This window comes from Nyctibius grandis, chromosome 6 (assembly GCF_013368605.1).
Source record: "Nyctibius grandis isolate bNycGra1 chromosome 6, bNycGra1.pri, whole genome shotgun sequence".
NCBI lineage: Eukaryota > Metazoa > Chordata > Aves > Nyctibiiformes > Nyctibiidae > Nyctibius > Nyctibius grandis.
The window spans coordinates 27,104,441-27,123,408 of record NC_090663.1 but is presented as its reverse complement, the minus strand read 5'-3'; the positions used below and the strand labels follow the sequence as shown (position 1 = coordinate 27,123,408).

Genomic DNA, 18,968 nt, shown 5'->3' with positions numbered 1-18,968 from the left:
GGGACCTAGACTCTCTTTAGTGGTGCGGTGCCCAGTGACAGGACCAGAGGCAATGTGCACCAGCTGAAACACAAGAGGTTCCATCTGAATATCATGAAACACTTTTTCACTGTGAGGGTGACCAAGCACTGGCACAGGTTGCCCAGGGAGGTTGTGGAGTCTGCCTCCTTGGAGATATTCAAAAGCCATCTGGACATGGTCCTGGGCAACTGGCTCTAGGAAGCCCTCCTTGAGCAGGGGGGTTGGATCAGATGACTTTCAGAGGTCCCTTCCAATCTCAACCATTCTGTGATTCTGTGACAGAGCAAGAATGGAGGCATAACTCTCTAACCATAGTGTGCAGACCGGAAATATCAGCAAAACTGAAAAATCATACAAAATATTGCTGAAAAAGAAAATTCCAAACTCAGCTATCTCTGACACACAACCACAACAATCTGAATGAATTTATAACCCTCTTTTGAAGACTGAAAACACATTTTCCTCTGGTGTCAGTATAAACTTATTCTACTTTTTAAATATTTTGATAACACCTTTACTGATACAGTTCTCCTTCTGTTTGAAATCTGTCCAAACACACTCACTTACGCTAGGAAAATGACACAATACTGAAGGTAAACTTGAAAAGATGGAGAATTTTTGTTCAGAGTTGCTTACTGTTTCAATTGCCATTTCTATAGGCAAGTTATCTTCTGTGCTTGGACTTTTCATAAAGTGCTTTAATGCCTAAAATGATACAGAAGAAAAGTTAAAACTGAGACACACAAAATTAACATTTTCCTAATTTTTATCAAGTTATTTGTCTCTGCATTTTGACAGACAAGTGGCACACTGAATGCTTATCTTAACTGTATTTTACAGCCATAAGGATAACCACATACACTATAGAGGTAGCAGCTGCTCTTACAGATACTCCTGCAAGAAAGAAGAGTTGAATCTGCCAAACTCTGGTGTATACCTTCATCTAACTGTGAAAGATGTTCACAGCAGTATGGAGAGAGGAAATTAATGATTCATGTGCCATTGGGTCCCCCCTATGCCCCAGCTGAAGGAATGGTCACCTACAATGGTTGTGATTTGCAAAAAACAGTAATATTTAGTATGTGTTCAGTACGCAAAAGTCAAACATTTAATAAGTGTCAGTTAACTGATTTGTAACTGATCAAAAGGAAGTGTGAAATGACATACTTCAATTAACATATTTTCTTTTTTTTAAAAAAAAAGCTTTAAGTTAGGGCATGCTACAGTATTAAATGAATTAATTAGTCAGCAACCAAGTCTTCACTGGTCAAGCTAATAAAATATAAATAAATTCTACTTGTGTGTTCATGACATTTAGAGATTCTTTGAGACTAGTACATCATTGATCCACCTGGAGCCTCTACTGCTATGAAAAAGTTATGTGCATGGCAGTGTATTATTCACAGAATGAAAAGCAGATAATTGTAAATATAAATAGTTCACTTAGTTTTTCTACACTTTTTAAAAATATCAGTATGTCATCAGTTAAGGCAGCTAAAGTCTACTATGAACTTCCCTGATTTTGAAGTACTGTATTTTGAACAGTTTCTACGAATGTTTAACTATCACTGTTCTATCTTTTAAGTACTCACCCGTCCATATTGACCACACAGCAAGAAAAATTTTCCTGCCTGAAAATGTTTCTTTTCTCCTTCAAAATATAGTGCAATGCTCTGATAATCTTCATTGGTAGTACTTTCAGAACCTGAAACAGATAGACAGCAATGACAGCAGAGTATTTTTATTAAGTGACATAAAGGTCCTCCTGAACAAACAAATTCCTATTCTACTGACATTCAAAGAAAACCAAAGCCAGCTAGACTCAAATAGTCTCATGCATTTTTTTCCTATTTATTAGACTAAATGCCAGACAGTAGGTGCTAATGCTGCAGTGAAATAATTGTTTCCACAGGTTTTACACCATAAAGGGATTTCTGATTTTTTAACAGACATGATAAAATGGCGTAACTATGAGCTACTAATTAATTTTTCCATTATGTCTTGGCAACAATAAAACGGAGCAAGTGATTATGAGATTATCACCTGAATTATTTTCACAGTTTAAGAATATGCGAGTATATCTGCATCACACAGAGCAAGGCTATCAGGACCAGTGTAACCATGTGGTAGCAGGGAATACTACTTAGTCTTCTAACCAAGACTCCATTTTACCGTACACATCTAAAAGACAGACAGCCACTACTCCAAAGTTAGTTTTAAACCCCTTTTCCACCCACTTAGATTTCAGTTTGAGACATCCTATTTTGGACAGAAGGAAGGAACCATAAGGAACAGCAGAACAATAGTGGCCACCTTGATAAGCACCTGCAACAGTACATCACCAAGCTAGATGTTCCCATGTTTTTATAACCTTCATAACAAGAATACATTTTTTAAAGGAAGAGTTTAACTGAAAATATGAGATAATTTGGCAGATACGTATGTAGAACTGTTTCCACAAAGAATGGTGCCTGACACAGGTGAAAAATATAAAATTTATTGCAAATTGACAAGCTGGCCACTGACTGACTTGATCACAGAATCACAGAATCAACCAGGTTGGAAGAGACCTCTGGGATCATCGAGTCCAGCCGTTGCCCTGACACCACCCTGTCAACTAGACCATGGCACTAAGTGCCATGTCCAGTCTTTTCTTAAACACAGCCAGAGATGGTGACTCCACCATCTCCTTGGGCAGCCCATTCCAATGCCTAATGACCATTTCCGAAAAGAAATTCTTCCTAATGTCCAACCTGAACCTCCCCTGGTGAAGCTTGAGGCTGTGTCCTCTTGTCCTATCGCTAGTTGCCCAGGAGAAGAGGCCAACTCCCACTTCACTACAACCTCCCTTCAGGTAGTTGTAGACGGCAATAAGGTCACCTCTGAGCCTCCTCTTCTCCAGGCTAAACAACCCCAGCTCCCTCAGCCGTTCCTCGTAGGTCAGACCCTCCAGACCCTTCACCAGCTTGGTCGCCCTCCTCTGGACTCGCTCCAACACCTCAACATCTTTCTTGAAGTGCAGGGCCCAGAACTGGACACAGTACTCAAGGTGTGGCCTCACCAGTGCCGAGTACAGAGGGACGATCACTTCCCTAGACCGGCTGGCTACACTATTCCTAATAGAGGCCAGGATGCCATTGGCCTTCTTGGCCACCTGGGCACACTGCTGGCTCATGTTTAGCCGGCTCTCGATCAGCACCCCCAGGTCTCTTTCCACCGGGCCGCTTTCTAGCCACTCTTCCCCCAGCCTGTAGCACTGCATAGGGTTGTTGTGGCCAAAGTGTAAGACCCGGCACTTGTTCTTGTTGAACCTCATGCCGTTGGTCTCAGCCCATCTATCTAACCTGTCCAGATCCCTCTGTAGGGCCTTCCTACCCTCCAGCAGATCGACACTCCCACCCAGCTTGGTGTCATCTGCAAATTTGCTGAGGGTGCACTCAATCCCTACGTCTAGATCATCTATAAAGATATTGAACAGCACCGGCCCCAGAACTGAGTCCTGGGGAACACCGCTAGTGACCGGCCGCCAGTTGGACTTTGCCCCATTCACCACCACTCTCTGGGCTCGGCCATCCAGCCAGTTTTTAACCCATTGAAGAGTTCACCCATCCAAGCCCCGGGCAGCCAGTTTGTCTAGGAGGATGCTGTGGGAGACAGTGTCGAATGCCTTACTGAAGTCTAGATAGACTACATCCACAGCCCTGCCCTCATCTACTAAGCGGGTCACTTGGTCATAGAAGGAGACCAGGTTGGTCAAGCAGGACCTGCCTTTCATGAATCCATGTTGGCTGGCCCGATGCCCCGATTGTCCTGCATGTGCCGTGTAATGGCACTCAGGATGATCTGTTCCATCACCTTGCCTGGCACCGAGGTCAGGCTGACAGGCCTGAGATGGCCTGAGATAAAAGTCAGCTTCTCGGTCATGTCTCCTTTTTGTCTCTCACTGAGACAAGAGGAGGCCATGAAGGGCCTTAAAAGTAAAAAAAGGAAAGACAAGTGACATACACATGAAAAAAGGAAAAGAGGGGATAAAAATTAAGAACAGTACCAGAAAAATTTTTAGTTTTGGAAAAGCGGTACTACATATATCAAGGTTTGTTCCTCAACGGACACAAGAAAATAGTCTAGACAAATGCATTATCTCTATGGATAAACAGAAAAAGCTCTAGCACAGGCAAGGTTTGAAAACAACCTAGACTGAAGACCAAGGCAGATACCCAAGCTGAAAGCAAAGCTTAGCTTGTAGGCCTGAATGAGACACAGACTGCGAAATCTGTCCGTGGTCACTGGAAATGGAAAAGGCTGGGAAACAGAACTTCACACCCCTTGTCTTAATATTTCAAATTGGTCTAAACCAATTAAAAGAACAGCAAAACATATTGCAAGCAAACTATTAACCTGGAATACTCACTGATGATATCAGCATAAATCTCCATCTTGTTGTGTTGTTGGGCTAATGTGAAAGCTTCATTATTGCACTTGGACATGACCAGGAACTGGATGGCAGAACCATAGTCACCAAGCTGCAGAAAGAATCTAATCAGAATGAACAAATTAATACCTTAGTACTAATTAGCATAATACACCAGATGTTTTAGGAAAATAGTATCTTTTGTGGCATAAAAATATGATACATTTCTAATTTATTTTATATCTCAATTATTTAAAATAGGTTACTAAAATTAACTTAGTATAAATAATACAGCACAGCAACTTTTATGAATGTCTTAACTTATTACTTCAGGTTACTATAATTTTAATCAGAAAGTTAAGGAAAAAAATGAGTCCTTGCTTAGCTGTCCAAAGTTTAGAGAACTCAAATCAATAAACTGAAATATATAGTCACTGGCCAAGTACCAATAACCAGAGTCTGATATGTTAGCAAGCCTCACCAACTGCCAATAGGTATGGCCTCTTTCACCTTTTTTTTTTTTTTACCCTGTGTAATACGATTGTTACCTGGCCACCATCTTTGCTCCATCAAGAGACTGTGTTTCTCTCACAATATTAACAGCCTTTTCAGGATTATTAAGATGATCCAAATATAGTCGAATTACGCTGTCCCATTGTTTTGCATGCTCATAAGCTATCACAGCTTCCTTGTACCTGCAAAATAATGGCTCCACATCAGTTTTTCTAACTTTTAAATAACTCTTCACAACATGGTGTAAAAGAAACATACAGTATTTTATGCTGAGACAGGAAACCAATCAATTAGAAACACATCTTTGATACCATGTGGAAGGGCCTTAGATTATGTTTAAAATCTTTACACAACACCTTAAGTTTACCTATTTCAGAATCCATTTTCACAAGGCTACTTTATGCAAAATTCAAAGTCTGTCTTTTATTTTACAAAAAGAGTAATGTATAATAACAATAACAACAACCAATAATAATAACAACATGTTTTATAAAAAAAAGATACGTGTTCAAACACACCTGCCATCTGCTTCTTTGGCCTTTGCATATTGTAGGTGAATCTTTGGAGATGAAACATGAGGAAGAAGTTCACCAACCTTTGCCCTAGAAAGACAAGAAAATAGTTATTTAATAAATATATTTGGTTTCAAATTTTCTCCAGTAAAACAGGCATATTTATATCAACATTGAAAAGGAGGCTAAAAAAGAAGTAATTGAACACAATGTATAAACTTTGAAGGCACTTTAATATTTTCAAAAAGCTAGACTTTAAACATGTAAGAACTGGAAATCATAGGCTGCTTCATGAACATACAGGCTTAAAGAAGGACAGTATAAGTTTGAGATGTGTGAGCATAAGAGGTGCTAGACCAACAATTTTTATCTCTGGTATTCTCTAATTAATCTACAGAAGCAGCACAGTATTAAAACTGTAACCTGAAAGAATATGCAAAAGAGTACAAAAGACCACCAGTACAGGGGCAGTTGTGATTACTCCTGTGATTATCTGCTTAAGACCATAGGTTGTACAGAGGACTCTAGGCAATTAGAACCAGATTCTCTGAACAACAACATCCATAACAGCAGAGTGTGGAGGAACATAGAACTATGTTAGCTCTTCCATAAATCTAGCTTCAGGAGTTGCACACAGCAATATGATCTATAAAAGCCAGCAAACTAAGCAGCGGGCCTTTCAAGACAAAGGATATGAGAGACTGAAGAGAGGCTGACCTTAAATCTCACCTCTCTGCCTAAAAGATAGAGCACTTCCCAAACTGAACCTCCTTCTGCGAGACTAAACAAAGCTTGTACCTCCCACTTTCCAAATCAAGCTATCATTATATGCAAGCTACCCTACTTAACGAAGTGTTCTCTTGGTCCGTTCTGATGCCACTGACACTTCTATGAAGGAATAAAATATTCCTTAGTAAATGAACGTAATATTCCAACCTAATTTTTAGAGCACTCGTATGAAAGAGGAGGGGTCTTTCTGATCTCTGCTCCAATCAGTTAGAATATTAGAAGTCAACAAAACGTAATTGGGCAAGAATTAAGCTCCTAAATCTCTCAGTAAATTGTTCTTTTCCACTGGAAACTTGACAATCATCAAATTTACTCAAAAAAATTTAAAAATGTATTGAACATAATGCCAGTGATTTTGACTACTAAATTCAGTGTGAACGTGTGCATAGACACACGGGATTTGAAACTGCAGGTAACTTTAAACGTAACACAAAAAAAAAAAACCACAACAAAAAAGGAACACTGTCTCCCATTTACAGTAAGACTATATTTAAAATAACATAAGCTTCTGAGAGAACATTGTTCTTGTTTAAGCTTGGGAGAGCGAACAATAAAATCAATGAAACATAATTAATGAGACATTTGTGCTATTCAGAGAATCATTCCTTTCCAAAGAGCACCACAACAAGTCCTCTGAAATGTAACACTTCCCTGAAACCTGTACTTACCAGTTCTTACATCGGATGTATACTGATGCTGCCTTGTCATAATATTGTCCCTTTTCATACAGCTGAGCAGCTTCTGAAAATTGCTACAATATTGGAAATCATTAAAATATCATTTCTAAATTAAGAGTACAAATAAATAAATAGCTTAATGAATACACATATTCAGCCTTAGCTTTATTAACTCTTTTGAATACCTTCATACTCTCCAGAATAGCTCCACAGTCTCTTTTTAGTAACCTACTGGGATGTTTAATGGCCTGGTTTACCCCTCGACGGATATCTCCCATTCGAATGGACATTTGAGCCACTCCAGCAAGGCAAGCTTCATCATGTTCCTGGTACTGGCAATCAAATGAAAAGCAGTAATATACATCATACATCAGAAATACCAGGTCACAAAAGCCACAGTAACCAAGCACTGAAACAAATTTACGAAACGTTACATGGGCTTAGTTAAATCAATTTTTGTCTCAAAATTCTTGCCTAGCAGGAGCTGTCACTTATTTAGAAGAACTCAGCTTAGTTTTCTTCTTAAGCTTTGTCTTTAATTTTTACATTTTACTTACAAGATCTGTCCAGACCAAGCGTACATGAGAAGAATCTGTTTTACAGACAGCTCTGTACTACTCTCCTCTTTCCTCCAAAACCAACAGTAGAGAAAAAGAGAAACTACAAGCACAATATTTTCTTTTTTTTTTGAAGGTGGTAAGGCCACTGATGTTTCATAAAGTCAAATGGCTTGAATTCAGAAAACATTGCTATTTCCTCTATTACGTTCCCCTATTATCATTTAAGCTGCTTCATAATAGACATTTTGCAAATATTAGGGGAAATAACGCCAGAATAATGGAGGATCTGCTGAATATCATGTTTATTTTCTAACAGAGCCCTTGCTTGTCTTTATATAGACAACAATTCAGTAAAGAAGAACAGAAGGAATAATCAGGACTTTTGTTATAACAATGAAAATCCTAGCAATATTTTCTCTGACATTTGCACGTGTATTATGAAACTGCTCAAAATATAAAAACCTAAGCCTAGTTATGCCATGTTTATACAACGGCAATACTGCTTTATACCTAGAGAAAGCATAATTCTGTTTATTAAAAATAAAAGAAGTGCGAAGACTACTATCCCAAAAGCAACAGTCATATAGATTTAGAGCTCAATAAAAAAAAAATCTTAATTCAAGTGAGTCTGAAACATGACAACTTAATGTGTAGTATGATAGTACAAATGCTATCATTACTAAAAAGGAATTACCTTACTATTTCCAGTGATTCCCTTCTCATAATGTGCCAGAGCGTTAATATAATCACCCCTAAAAGAAAACTGGAAGTTATACGCAAGAATCTTTTTAATAGGAAGAGATGGTTACCTTCTTACCATACAGATTATGTGTGTATCTGTCGTGCTTTAGACGTAATGAGCGCATCCAAGGATGCTAAGTATGCAAAAGATGGGCAGTTACACAGTATGTCATGGCACTTCTCGTGCACTTTATCAAGCTATTACTCAAAGAGGCAGTCCATCTCTCAGTTCCATTATACTGAGACCAATAAACCTCCCTTGAAAGACAGGCAAATAATCTATCTGCACAATACACCTCAATAATCTCATCTCTACTTCCACATTTTTCTGGAAGATAACTGAAACTAACCTTCTAAAATTATTTAGAATTTTCACAACATAAAAACAAAGGCAATTTTTTTTCCTTAAGTACATTCAGAACTCAAGTTACAGATGGCTGCATTGCTTCAGCTGCCTCCGTTCCTTCCTTTCTGTGACCAACAAGTGTTCTCTCTCAGTGCCAGCAGCACTGCCAAGGGGAAGGAGTTGTCTAAAAACTCTATTAATAGATAAAAGATTTTCCTCTTGGTTTAGACAGTAAACAGACCAGGTTTCATCTGGGAAGAATTAGCTATAAAATAGACTTTAAAATCACAGCAAATGGTTAATACCATCTCTCTTTCAGGCACTGGCAGCCTTGAAATTTGACACCCGTCTACATAAAATATGTAAGAAAATGAAGGCTACTGGGTATTTAAGGAAAGACAGCCAAAAGGCAAGGCTGTCATCCAATGTAAGAACTGTTAAATGGTGTGAGCTTTCTCTATTTTCCAGGCACTTGCATTCAACAAAGTATTTATTTAGTAGATTATATTATTACAGCAGACCTACCAGTTGCACAGAACCCAGATATACTGAAATTAATCAAAAGTAATTATTTGCTAACATATGTCTCTAGCATGAGGTCTTCCTTACAAAACTACTCTTCCTCGTACTATAGCTGCAAGACCTCACAGAATCCTCTCTCAGCAATGCAGTCAGCTGAAGTATCTCAATTCTATGTTCTTCTAGTGAGCATGAGTATTGGTTTAATATACTTTTGGTTTAATATTGCAGCTTTACAGGAGAACTTACGTGAATTCAAGCTGCATTGCATATTCCTTTGATATGAAAGGGATTTGGTCTGGGGCCAAACGTTTTGCCAGCTGAAGTGCACTGTCCCAGTGTTGCAAGTCTTTTCGCATCTATTAACAAAGAACAGTAACATTTTCTGATGCAAATATCAAATTCTGAATTCTAATATGAACTTTATATTATTCTAAATACAAACATAGAGTTAGTATTCTAGAAAGATTCAGACAGTTTGAGAGAGAGACATTCAACCTAAAGGAACATCATCAGCCACACAACGGCAGGAACAAAACCATAGAAGGGCAGAATTATCAGAAGGTAAAATATTCCAACATTAAGGTGGAGATGAAAACAGCAGAAAAAAATTTACACATCTTAAATGAATACCTCAAGTGCAGCAATAGGACAGGAGGATGCCAGATATAAATCCTGAGCCAGATTAAAATCACTAGTAAACATGGCAAGATGTCCTGCTAAAAGGTTGTGGTCTTCTATTCCCTGCAAAAAGACGTAATAAGTGCAAAAGTAGTCCAAAAAAAAAAAAATATTGTTATAAGTAACATAATCTAGTAAGCACAGTAAAACAGAATATTCTCACATTTTACAACCATATGTATTGGATTCTACAAACCAGAAAAAGCCCTCACTTCGTTATTGTAGCTCAAAGTCACTACAGCTAACACTGTCTAAAATCATCAATTTGCAGAAGCATATTTTTAAGGTACTATCTCATGCACACTTCACAGAATCACAGAATGTTAGGGACTGGAAGGGACCTCGAAAGATCATCTAGTCCAATCCCCCTGCCGGAGCAGGATTGCCTAGATCATATCACACAGGAACGCGTCCAGACGGGTTTTGAATGTCTCCAGAGAAGGAGACTCCACAACCTCTCTGGGCAGCCTGTTCCAGTGTTCGGTCACCCTCACCGTAAAGAAGTTTTTCCTCATATTTATGTGGAACCTCCTGTGTTCCAGCTTGCACCCATTGCCCCTTGTCCTGTCAAGGGATGTCACTGAGAAGAGCCTGGCTCCATCCTCATGACACTTGCCCTTTACATATTTATAAACATTAATGAGGTCACCCCTCAGTCTCCTCTTCTCCAAGCTGAAGAGACCCAGCTCCCTCAGCCTCTCCTCATAAGGGAGATGTTCCACTCCCTTAATCATCTTCGTGGCTCTGCGCTGGACTCTCTCTAGCAGTTCCCTGTCCTTCTTGAACTGAGGGGCCCAGAACTGGACACAATATTTCAGATGCGGCCTCACCAGGGCAGAGTAGAGGGGGGAGGAGAACCTCTCTTGACCTGCTAACCACACCCCTTCTAATACACCCCAGGATGCCATTGGCCTTCTTGGCCACAAGGGCACACTGCTGGCTCATGGTCATCCTGTTGTTCACTAGGACCCCCAGGTCCCTTTCCCCTACGCTGGTCTCCAACAGGTCTGCCCCCAACTTGCACTTCTAGATGTATAACTACAACCTCTTTTGTTTTTGTGGGTTTTTTTTAAATAACTAATAGCAGCCTTAAACATTTTCTCAAACATAACAAAGGAAAAAAAGAGCCTCCAAATGCTCGAGACATCAATATATTCTGCTGCTCTCATGCAAATGCAGAAAATAGTGTTGCGTATTCCAGTAGAGACTGCAACCACTTCAAGAGAAAACCAAGCAAGAGTTATGCGATTGGGACACTTTCTCCTCTATAACCATGTACTCCCTTGAAAATAATTCACCTTCTATTTAAAAAAAAAAACCAAAATCCCCACAAAAAAAAGAATTCAGGAATTCTTAAAGAAGAATTAAATCACTGTATTTCCTATTTAAAAGGGACATTTTACCTTTATTTGCTCTAGTGACATCACCATCGCAGCATTACCAAATGTCCGATAAACACGTATTGCAAAATCCACCTCCATATGATGTAAGCAAGCTTTGGCCAGCTCATTCCAACCAGACTGGTCATTCAGAAGTCTGCACACCTCCCATGCTTCAGAAAACCTATAGGAAGTAAAACACATTTAAAACTAGTATTATTCATACCTAAAATCCTCTCTCGACACTTTTTCCCCCCCTAATACTACGGTAGGGAAAACATAAAAAAGCATTTACTTCTAAGCCATGGAGAGAGAGACGTATCAGGAAGAACGGAGGAATGCAAATGCATAACTTAAGAGTTCTGTTTCTACTACACATTTTCAGGAAACCACTTGCTTTCCCTACTCTGATATTCTTTCTGTTATACTGATTTTGCATTGCTTCATTACAGCGGGAGGGGAGTATGCAAGAAGCACCCTTCAGCCAGTTTTGGAAGACTGGGTCATAGAACCCCAAATCGGTCTTGAAAAAAAATTACTTCAGCTTTTACTTGACAGTGGAAAAACAAATAAAGCACCACTGAGTCACTTATTTTGCTTGGTCTGCATAGTCAGCTACATGGACTCATGGATCAATCTAATTTATCAATATTCAGCATGACATTTTAAAATCACCAGGATATGCTATATTGAGCTATAAACACAGAAGAAAACAATTTACCCAATATAATTAAAACACATATGTACCTTTTCAACATTAAAGTCTGAGCAAGCATTTGTGTCAGCTCATTAGGTCCAAAGTCTTTCAAATTGCCAAGGAAACTGTGAGTGCTTAGATAGATACTGTTTGTTTTCCCACTCTGAGTCTGACAAGTTAATTCTCCATTATACAACAACAAAGGTTTATGGGAAAAGGGGACTTCCGTGCCACCTGCCAAAATAATCTTTGATCCTAGATTGAAAAATCAGGAAGAAAAGAAGACAACATTAAAAAAATCCCTACATGGTAATGTAGCAAGCAGTCACAGCTGAAATAATGTGGATTTGCAGGGCATTAATTCAAGGTCTCAACTTCTGGTAGTCACCATCTACTGTACAATGCATATTTTTCAGTAAAGTAAATATATGTAACTTAAATCTTCTAAATTAATAAGGTCATTTTCCAAATGTTTGTAGGGAAATTTCTTAATGCTTCTCTGTCACAAATACAGAAGTTGCCATGATTACAATTTTGGTTGACAGTGTAAGTGAATACGAGTTTTGTCACCTTGGTCCTAAGATTTTCTCATGAACATTTCAAAATACAGTTGAAGCACAATGTGTAAACTTCAAACAAAAGACTATAATAGCAAGAAGCTGAGGGAGTTAAGACCAAAATGCCTGGTTGGAGCTTTACAGAGAAATCTACAAAGCAACTAGTTTTCTATTCATCAGTTGCACTTCAAAACTTCTCGAGTACTATTTATTTTTATATGCAGTTATGAAAATATTTAAGACAAATCAAGACTCAGAACATGTTTTACTTTACTAACTAAAATAGTAAATAAGTTTTTAAAAACATTTACAGTACCTTGAATGGCATCCTTATGAAAAACGTAAGTGTACACTTTATCATCATCAAAAGCAACAAAAACACCTTTATCCATTGGCCAGTTTTCCCACAGGATTCCTTTAATAGTTGGTGAGAAGTCTGGAATCTCATATAATCTATCATTTACCTACAAATAATGCAAAAGTAAAAGTTATCTTCAAGCCTCCTTGGCAATTTCTTCTACCTGCATACATGTTGGAGTTACAAAAGCTTCTTCATTCTCTATTAAAAACACTATATAGCTGAAGAGCATGCTTGTAAATAGAATTGCATGGGTATCCCACACTAACTTACTGGACAATAGACAAAGCCATCACTTTTGTCATCTATGAAAGCCAATCTGGTTCCACTGGGATCTGGAAAAATTTTTCTCACACTGACAGGATGACGATATTCATTCACATATTGCCAGTCTTCAATGTAGAAATAATGAATAACTCCAGTCTAATGAGAAATAACAGAAAAAGCCAATAATGACATCAGTAAGTGGCAAGTAGATAATTAACTCGGTTGTAGTTTCTCCCATCTTAGAGTGCTGAGGGTGAAGTGTTTAAAGAAAAATACTTCCAGGTGTTTTTTTTGGCTTCTTCCTTCATTCACAGCTGGTTTTGGGCAGGATAGGAAAACTTTAAGCTTTTTTGGGGGTGAAGAAAGGAGTTGGAGGTTTAAGGGGTTTTCTGTTGTTTTTGTTGTTTGTCTCATTCTGCTTTGTGGAGACAAGCTGTATTTACTGTGCAGTTCTCCAAACAGGGGAAAATGGCTAAGAAAAGCTTAACCTTCAAACAAAGCTGAAAAATTTGCCTCCAAGGAAGAACCACACATTCTTAAGAACAGATGTACCTAATTCGGAGGAGAAAAGCAAACTGATCTGTGATTAACGCTATCTCTCAATCAGTGTTGCACAAAGAACAACACTGAAAGTAAAAGGTGGCTTTTGAAGTCAATTGTAAAATTTGCACACATCAAATTGATCAGTTGCGAATTTAGTACTTCAGATTTGTCAGTACCAGTCTAGGTACTGAGGAGGTGGGAAAGCCCTCAACTGCTGCAAAACCACTCAAGTTATTAAACCAGTGATAACACCAGAGATAGTGATTCTGCCTTTCCTCTGGAAGGTTAATACATCAGTATGTGTCACAAAGAGCACAATACTACAATGCCAAACGTGCTCTGTATTCCCAGTGTCAGAAAATACTAAAAGGAAAGAAACTACCCCTCATGCATAGGAAAATCTCTGGAAAAATCCGTAAGTATGTTCACATCCTTCTTCAGTGCCATCCTAATTCCTTTGTTGAAACACCTAAAAAAAAATCTCTTCGGGCAAAGGCTTCAATAGTAAGTCAAGGCTTCCATTTATGCTACCATTCTTGTTTACCTCAGTACCTTTTTGTCCACATCTATCACATCACCACCTAAATCAACAGATTTGCAAGGCAAGTGCTATGTTTTTTCTTGTATCTGGAAGACCGTTTGATTGTCAACCTCTCACTAATGCAACAGAATTAAATTCTGCTGTTAAAATCAGTGTTTTGCAACAAACACCAGTAAAAGCAAAACTTAACCTTCCTGTCAATGCATCTCAGATAAATACAACAGTAAAGGAAGTTGGAAGCCATTTTGACTCTATTTGTATAAAGTTCTTGCATAGAAAATAATCCACTGTGAACTTCTCAGAAGCACAATTTTTTTTGCTTAAAGTATGAGTAATAATCCAAATAATTCAGATAGAAATATATTCCATCTAAAAAGACCTTTAAAAACAGAATACTCACATCTGTACCATATATGAGGAAGTCACTAGTTAAACCATGGCACAAAATTCGGTATTTATCATCATCTGCTGGGAAGAGTCTAGTTTCTCGATCTTCCTGAGCATCCAAGCCTTCACTTTCTATCTAAATATAAAGAATAGAATGAACTGAAAAACCCCACTGTTAACAATGAGGTATCATAGTTTTGCCTGTATCAAACTGTAAGGAGATGAGATGAAAACAAACTTGCATGTGCATCCCTTAAAAACCCAGCATCTGCTTCTGTCACATTCCCACAGAGACTTTTAAAACTTGTTAAACAGTTCACAAGAAAACACTTTCTCTTCACCTGTTCTAGACTAGGCTGTATTTCTAAAGTCTACAAGAACTCAGCTTTATATTTTCATTAGCCAGCAAAAAAAATTCTAAAGGATTTTTATCTCCATTAACTGAAGGTCACTCCATTTTCTCCCATTTCTAAAATTACATTAACTTGTTCATCTTAGATCAACTTGTTAGTTCAGCACCACAAACTACCAGAGCTCTTACCATATGCAACTGGACTTTACCCTCAAAGAGGGCAGCAGCATAATCAGAATTAAGGCGCATACTTGCTACTGTCCCAAGGTACTCCACATCTTTAAGCTTTCTTACACCTAAAGAATTCAAACAGAAAAGGTAAAAATATTTTTATTTTGTATAGGTCTTTACTCATAAGACAAAATGATGCAGTAGTTTTAAGAGAAGTAAATTTATGCTTACTATTCTCTCCAAGCGCATAAAACCAAGCCCGATTGTTCATTCCTACAGCCAAATGATAAACACCAATAGCAACAAAACTGGGCTCTACTTCAACAGAGACTGTGACTGGTAGCTCCTGTAAGAAAACAAAACAAAATAAAACACTTTTCATCCACTATTAATACTTACCTTACTTATACCTAAATGAAGTTTTAAAAGGAAGAGGTTATCATACTCTTTCCACATGATTGGCTACAGTAACTTCAAGAAGAGAAGTGAGGTGTGCAATCCGTGTACTGCAAGCATCTCCAAGGATTGGAAGCTTTGTCAAGAAAACATGGAGGGATCCTCTTCGTGTAGATACTGCCAACAACTGTCCATCATCTGTCCAAGCCAGCTGATCTACACCTAAAACATTCACAAGTTTTTGCAAAAAAAAACCAAACCCTTTCATTAATTACTGAAACCAAGAAACAATTATTTTTCTTTAAAATGTGAAAATGGTAGGAATTCATACCTAGGAATATATGTACTAATGTACTTGAACATAACCAATTAATATAATTCCAAGATTAACTGGAATCACTCAAACCGAACCCATAATTTACTAACTTAGCATTTTCCTAAAAGTGAAGACTTGACAATAACTGAAGCATTTACAGACACCACAAGAGGAGATAACGGTGTGTCCTGGTTTGGCCCAAACCAGGCCAATTAGTCTTAGAGAAACCAAGGTCACTGCTACATTCCTCACTGCTTATGAGTGAAGAGCTGAAGGGGGGTCGCACCTGCAGGGAGGAGCAGACAGGGCAGGTGATCCAAGATTGACCAACGAGGTATTCCATGCCATACATGTCATTCTCACTTTCCTATTTATCACTAACCCACTGCCTCCTGGAGGTGGGGCCCAGGAGGGAGGGGCCCTCCTGTCTCCCACTGATTGGTACCAGCTTTGCCAATTCTCCAGTTAAAAGCCTGCAGGTGTGATAGCAGGGGGAGCTACTGCATTTTCCCCTCTGCCTGTGCTGGGGGGGAGCAACTTTGCCTGAGGAGGATTTCCAAGCTCTTGATCTTGGTTTTGTATATATTTGTATATATTTGATTATTTCTATTATTATTATTATTATACTCTTTTTCATTATTATAGTTTATTAAAACTGTTTTAACTTTCCAACCCATAAGTCTCTCTCCCTTTTCCCTTTCCCTTCAGGTGTGTGGGGGGGGAGGGTTAACAGAGAGCATCTGCCACAGGTTTAATAGCCAGCCCAGCTTTAAACAGTGACAGATTTATTGGGGCCCAACGTGGGGCTCGAGAGAAGCTCCCACAGGTTGCTCTGATAAGTTGAATCCTGGCTCTGGTGGGAGGAGACCTGGAGAGCTCAGCTGAGAGAGTATCAGATTTCTTCCTTTGAGATTTACAAGGGGTTGGAAATTAAAACAGATAGTGAAGATGGTGATGTCATTTTTGAATGCTGTGTTATCTCGTCTTTTTATAGAGTTTCTTTCACATTTGAGTATTGCAATGATGCCTTACCTGCCGTGGGCACTGTGTTATTGCTTGCTTCTTATGAATGTTTACATGTAGTTTAGCAGTGGGCACTGGTCGAAATGTATTGTTTTGGTATGGGGTTTGATACTGATTTATGCTGTGATAAACTGGGCAGTTAATATTCCGATCTCTTATCTCTATGACACAATCATGGGCAGCTTTAATCGCGAATCAGCAGCAGCGACTTCATCTGCACACTCCAGGTGTCCTTTAGCTGATTCTGTTAATGATTACACTTCCAGTTTTACTTTGGGAAATAGTACCTTCTCCTTTTCTGCCAAGCTGATTCCACTAGATTTTGTGAAATTAGGATGGTGCTGTCTAGGTGGCATGTTTTTATTTTTGGTTGTCCTGAATATGTTTCTGATGTGGGATAAGATTAAATATCGGTGCAGGGACAGTTGTAGGTGTTATGCAGCCACCTCAGATCCTACAGTGTGTACTGCCGCTACAGCCACTGAAACCTCGGCAGCCTGTCCCACAGCTGCTACACCCCCCAAGATGGCCACTGCAGCTACTCAGACTCTCAGCACTCCCATGACAGCCACTGCATCTACTCAGACCCCAGCATCTATCGAATCTGTACCAATTGCTCCTGTAACCAGGAAGAAATACCAAAAGAAATCAGCTCATGAAGTGAAGGATGATGACTCAGAGCCTTCTAAGGCAGAGCCATCATATGACCCAGGTGAGGGCCCTTCTCAGGCAGAGTTAGGGCCTGACACAGATGGGGGTTTCCTCGATCGTCCTTTTAAAGCAGACCCATCACAGAAGAGAGGTCCTTCTAAAGCAGAACTATCACAAGAGGAGGACTCGGACGTAGAGATAACCTACCACTCCTTATCCCTGAAGGACCTGAGAAATATAAGGAAAGACTTCAGCCGTTATGACGGTGAACCTATTATTACCTGGCTGCTCCGATGCTGGGATAATGGGGCAGATAGCATGCAATTAGATGGCAGAGAAGCCAGACAGTTGGGATCCCTGTCCAGAGATGGTGGTATTGATAAGGCGCTCGCAAGAAAGTCAAACACTATCAGTCTCTGGAGGCGACTCTTGTCAGCTGTAAAGAGCAGGTATCCCTATAAAGATGATGTTATGAGCCACCTGAGCAAATGGACCACTGTAGAAAAAGGTATTAACTACCTTAGAGAACTGGCTGTGCAAGAGATCATTTATAGACACCCACGGGACATTGTAGATCCTGTAGATCCTGATGAAGTGGAATGCAACCGATCCATGTTCCGGAAGGTTGTGAAGAATGCTCCACCGACATATACCCATACATTGTCAATATTAGTATGGGGAGAAGATGATATGGCACGTTCTACTGTGGGCGAAATGGCTAACTGTATGCGACAGTATGAAGATAGTATTTCTTCCCCACTGCAGGCCCATGTCTCGGCTGTGGAAAAACTGACTAAGGAAAACAAGGACTCATTTAAACAACTGTCAGACAAACTGTCCAGGATCGAGAATAAACTTGACTCTCTACCTACACGGGCACGCGTTGCAGCTGTTAGGAGAAAACGCTCTCCTACAGGACCAGCTCAAAGCAAACGGAACACATCACGAGGTATCCTGTGGTTTGCCCTGCGTGGTTATGGGGAAGACATGAGCAGATGGCATGGGCAACCTACCAGTACCCTACAGGCACGAGTACGTGAGTTGCAAGCTAAAAGAAATACCAGAGAGAATTTTTCTAGAAGGATGGCTGCTCCAGTTACCAGTGAGCAGGACCCCAGTCAGGGTAGATGGGCCTCAAATCCCTTTTTCCCAAGTGTGAATAGGAGAAATGAAGGTCCAGTCCCTGTGAGCAGCATGAATCCATTTCTTAATTAGGGGGGCCCTGCCTCCAGCCAGGTGGAGGAGAGGGACAACAGAGTTTATTGGACTGTGTGGATTCGATGGCCTGGCACATCAAAACGACAAAGGTATCGAGCCTTGGTAGACACTGGTGCACAGTGCACCCTAATGCCATCGGACCATAAAGGGGCAGAATCTATCAGTATTTCAGGAGTAACAGGAGGATCTCAAGTGTTATCTGTATTGGAGGCCGAAGTGAGCCTAACTAAAAATGAATGGAAAAAGCACCCCATTGTGACTGGCCCAGATGCTCCGTGCATCCTTGGCATAGACTACCTCAAGAGAGGGTATTTTAAGGACCCAAAAGGGTATAGATGGGCC

General features: G+C 39.5%; 1 protein-coding gene across 4 annotated transcripts in view; it reads right to left on the bottom strand.

The window, feature by feature from the left end:
• WDR19 (WD repeat domain 19) overlaps positions 1 to 18,968 on the bottom strand; it is a 57,474-nt gene that overhangs the window by 17,300 nt on the left and 21,206 nt on the right. For all 4 annotated transcript variants that reach the window (XR_011048495.1, XR_011048496.1, XM_068404276.1 and 1 more), the window contains exons 11-28: positions 15,468 to 15,640; positions 15,254 to 15,368; positions 15,041 to 15,147; positions 14,513 to 14,635; positions 13,035 to 13,184; positions 12,720 to 12,867; positions 11,897 to 12,101; positions 11,174 to 11,333; positions 9,723 to 9,833; positions 9,339 to 9,448; positions 8,178 to 8,235; positions 7,109 to 7,255; positions 6,915 to 6,997; positions 5,464 to 5,547; positions 4,981 to 5,127; positions 4,433 to 4,557; positions 1,614 to 1,726; positions 658 to 726 (exon numbers count right to left, since the gene is read on the bottom strand). Coding sequence is in view for 2 of the 4 variants with exons in the window: in XM_068404276.1 (XP_068260377.1) it covers positions 658 to 726; positions 1,614 to 1,726; positions 4,433 to 4,557; positions 4,981 to 5,127; positions 5,464 to 5,547; positions 6,915 to 6,997; positions 7,109 to 7,255; positions 8,178 to 8,235; positions 9,339 to 9,448; positions 9,723 to 9,833; positions 11,174 to 11,333; positions 11,897 to 12,101; positions 12,720 to 12,867; positions 13,035 to 13,184; positions 14,513 to 14,635; positions 15,041 to 15,147; positions 15,254 to 15,368; positions 15,468 to 15,640 (2,228 nt within the window). In the remaining 2 variants the exon portion in view is untranslated. The remainder of the gene's footprint in view (positions 1 to 657; positions 727 to 1,613; positions 1,727 to 4,432; positions 4,558 to 4,980; positions 5,128 to 5,463; positions 5,548 to 6,914; positions 6,998 to 7,108; positions 7,256 to 8,177; positions 8,236 to 9,338; positions 9,449 to 9,722; positions 9,834 to 11,173; positions 11,334 to 11,896; positions 12,102 to 12,719; positions 12,868 to 13,034; positions 13,185 to 14,512; positions 14,636 to 15,040; positions 15,148 to 15,253; positions 15,369 to 15,467; positions 15,641 to 18,968) is intronic.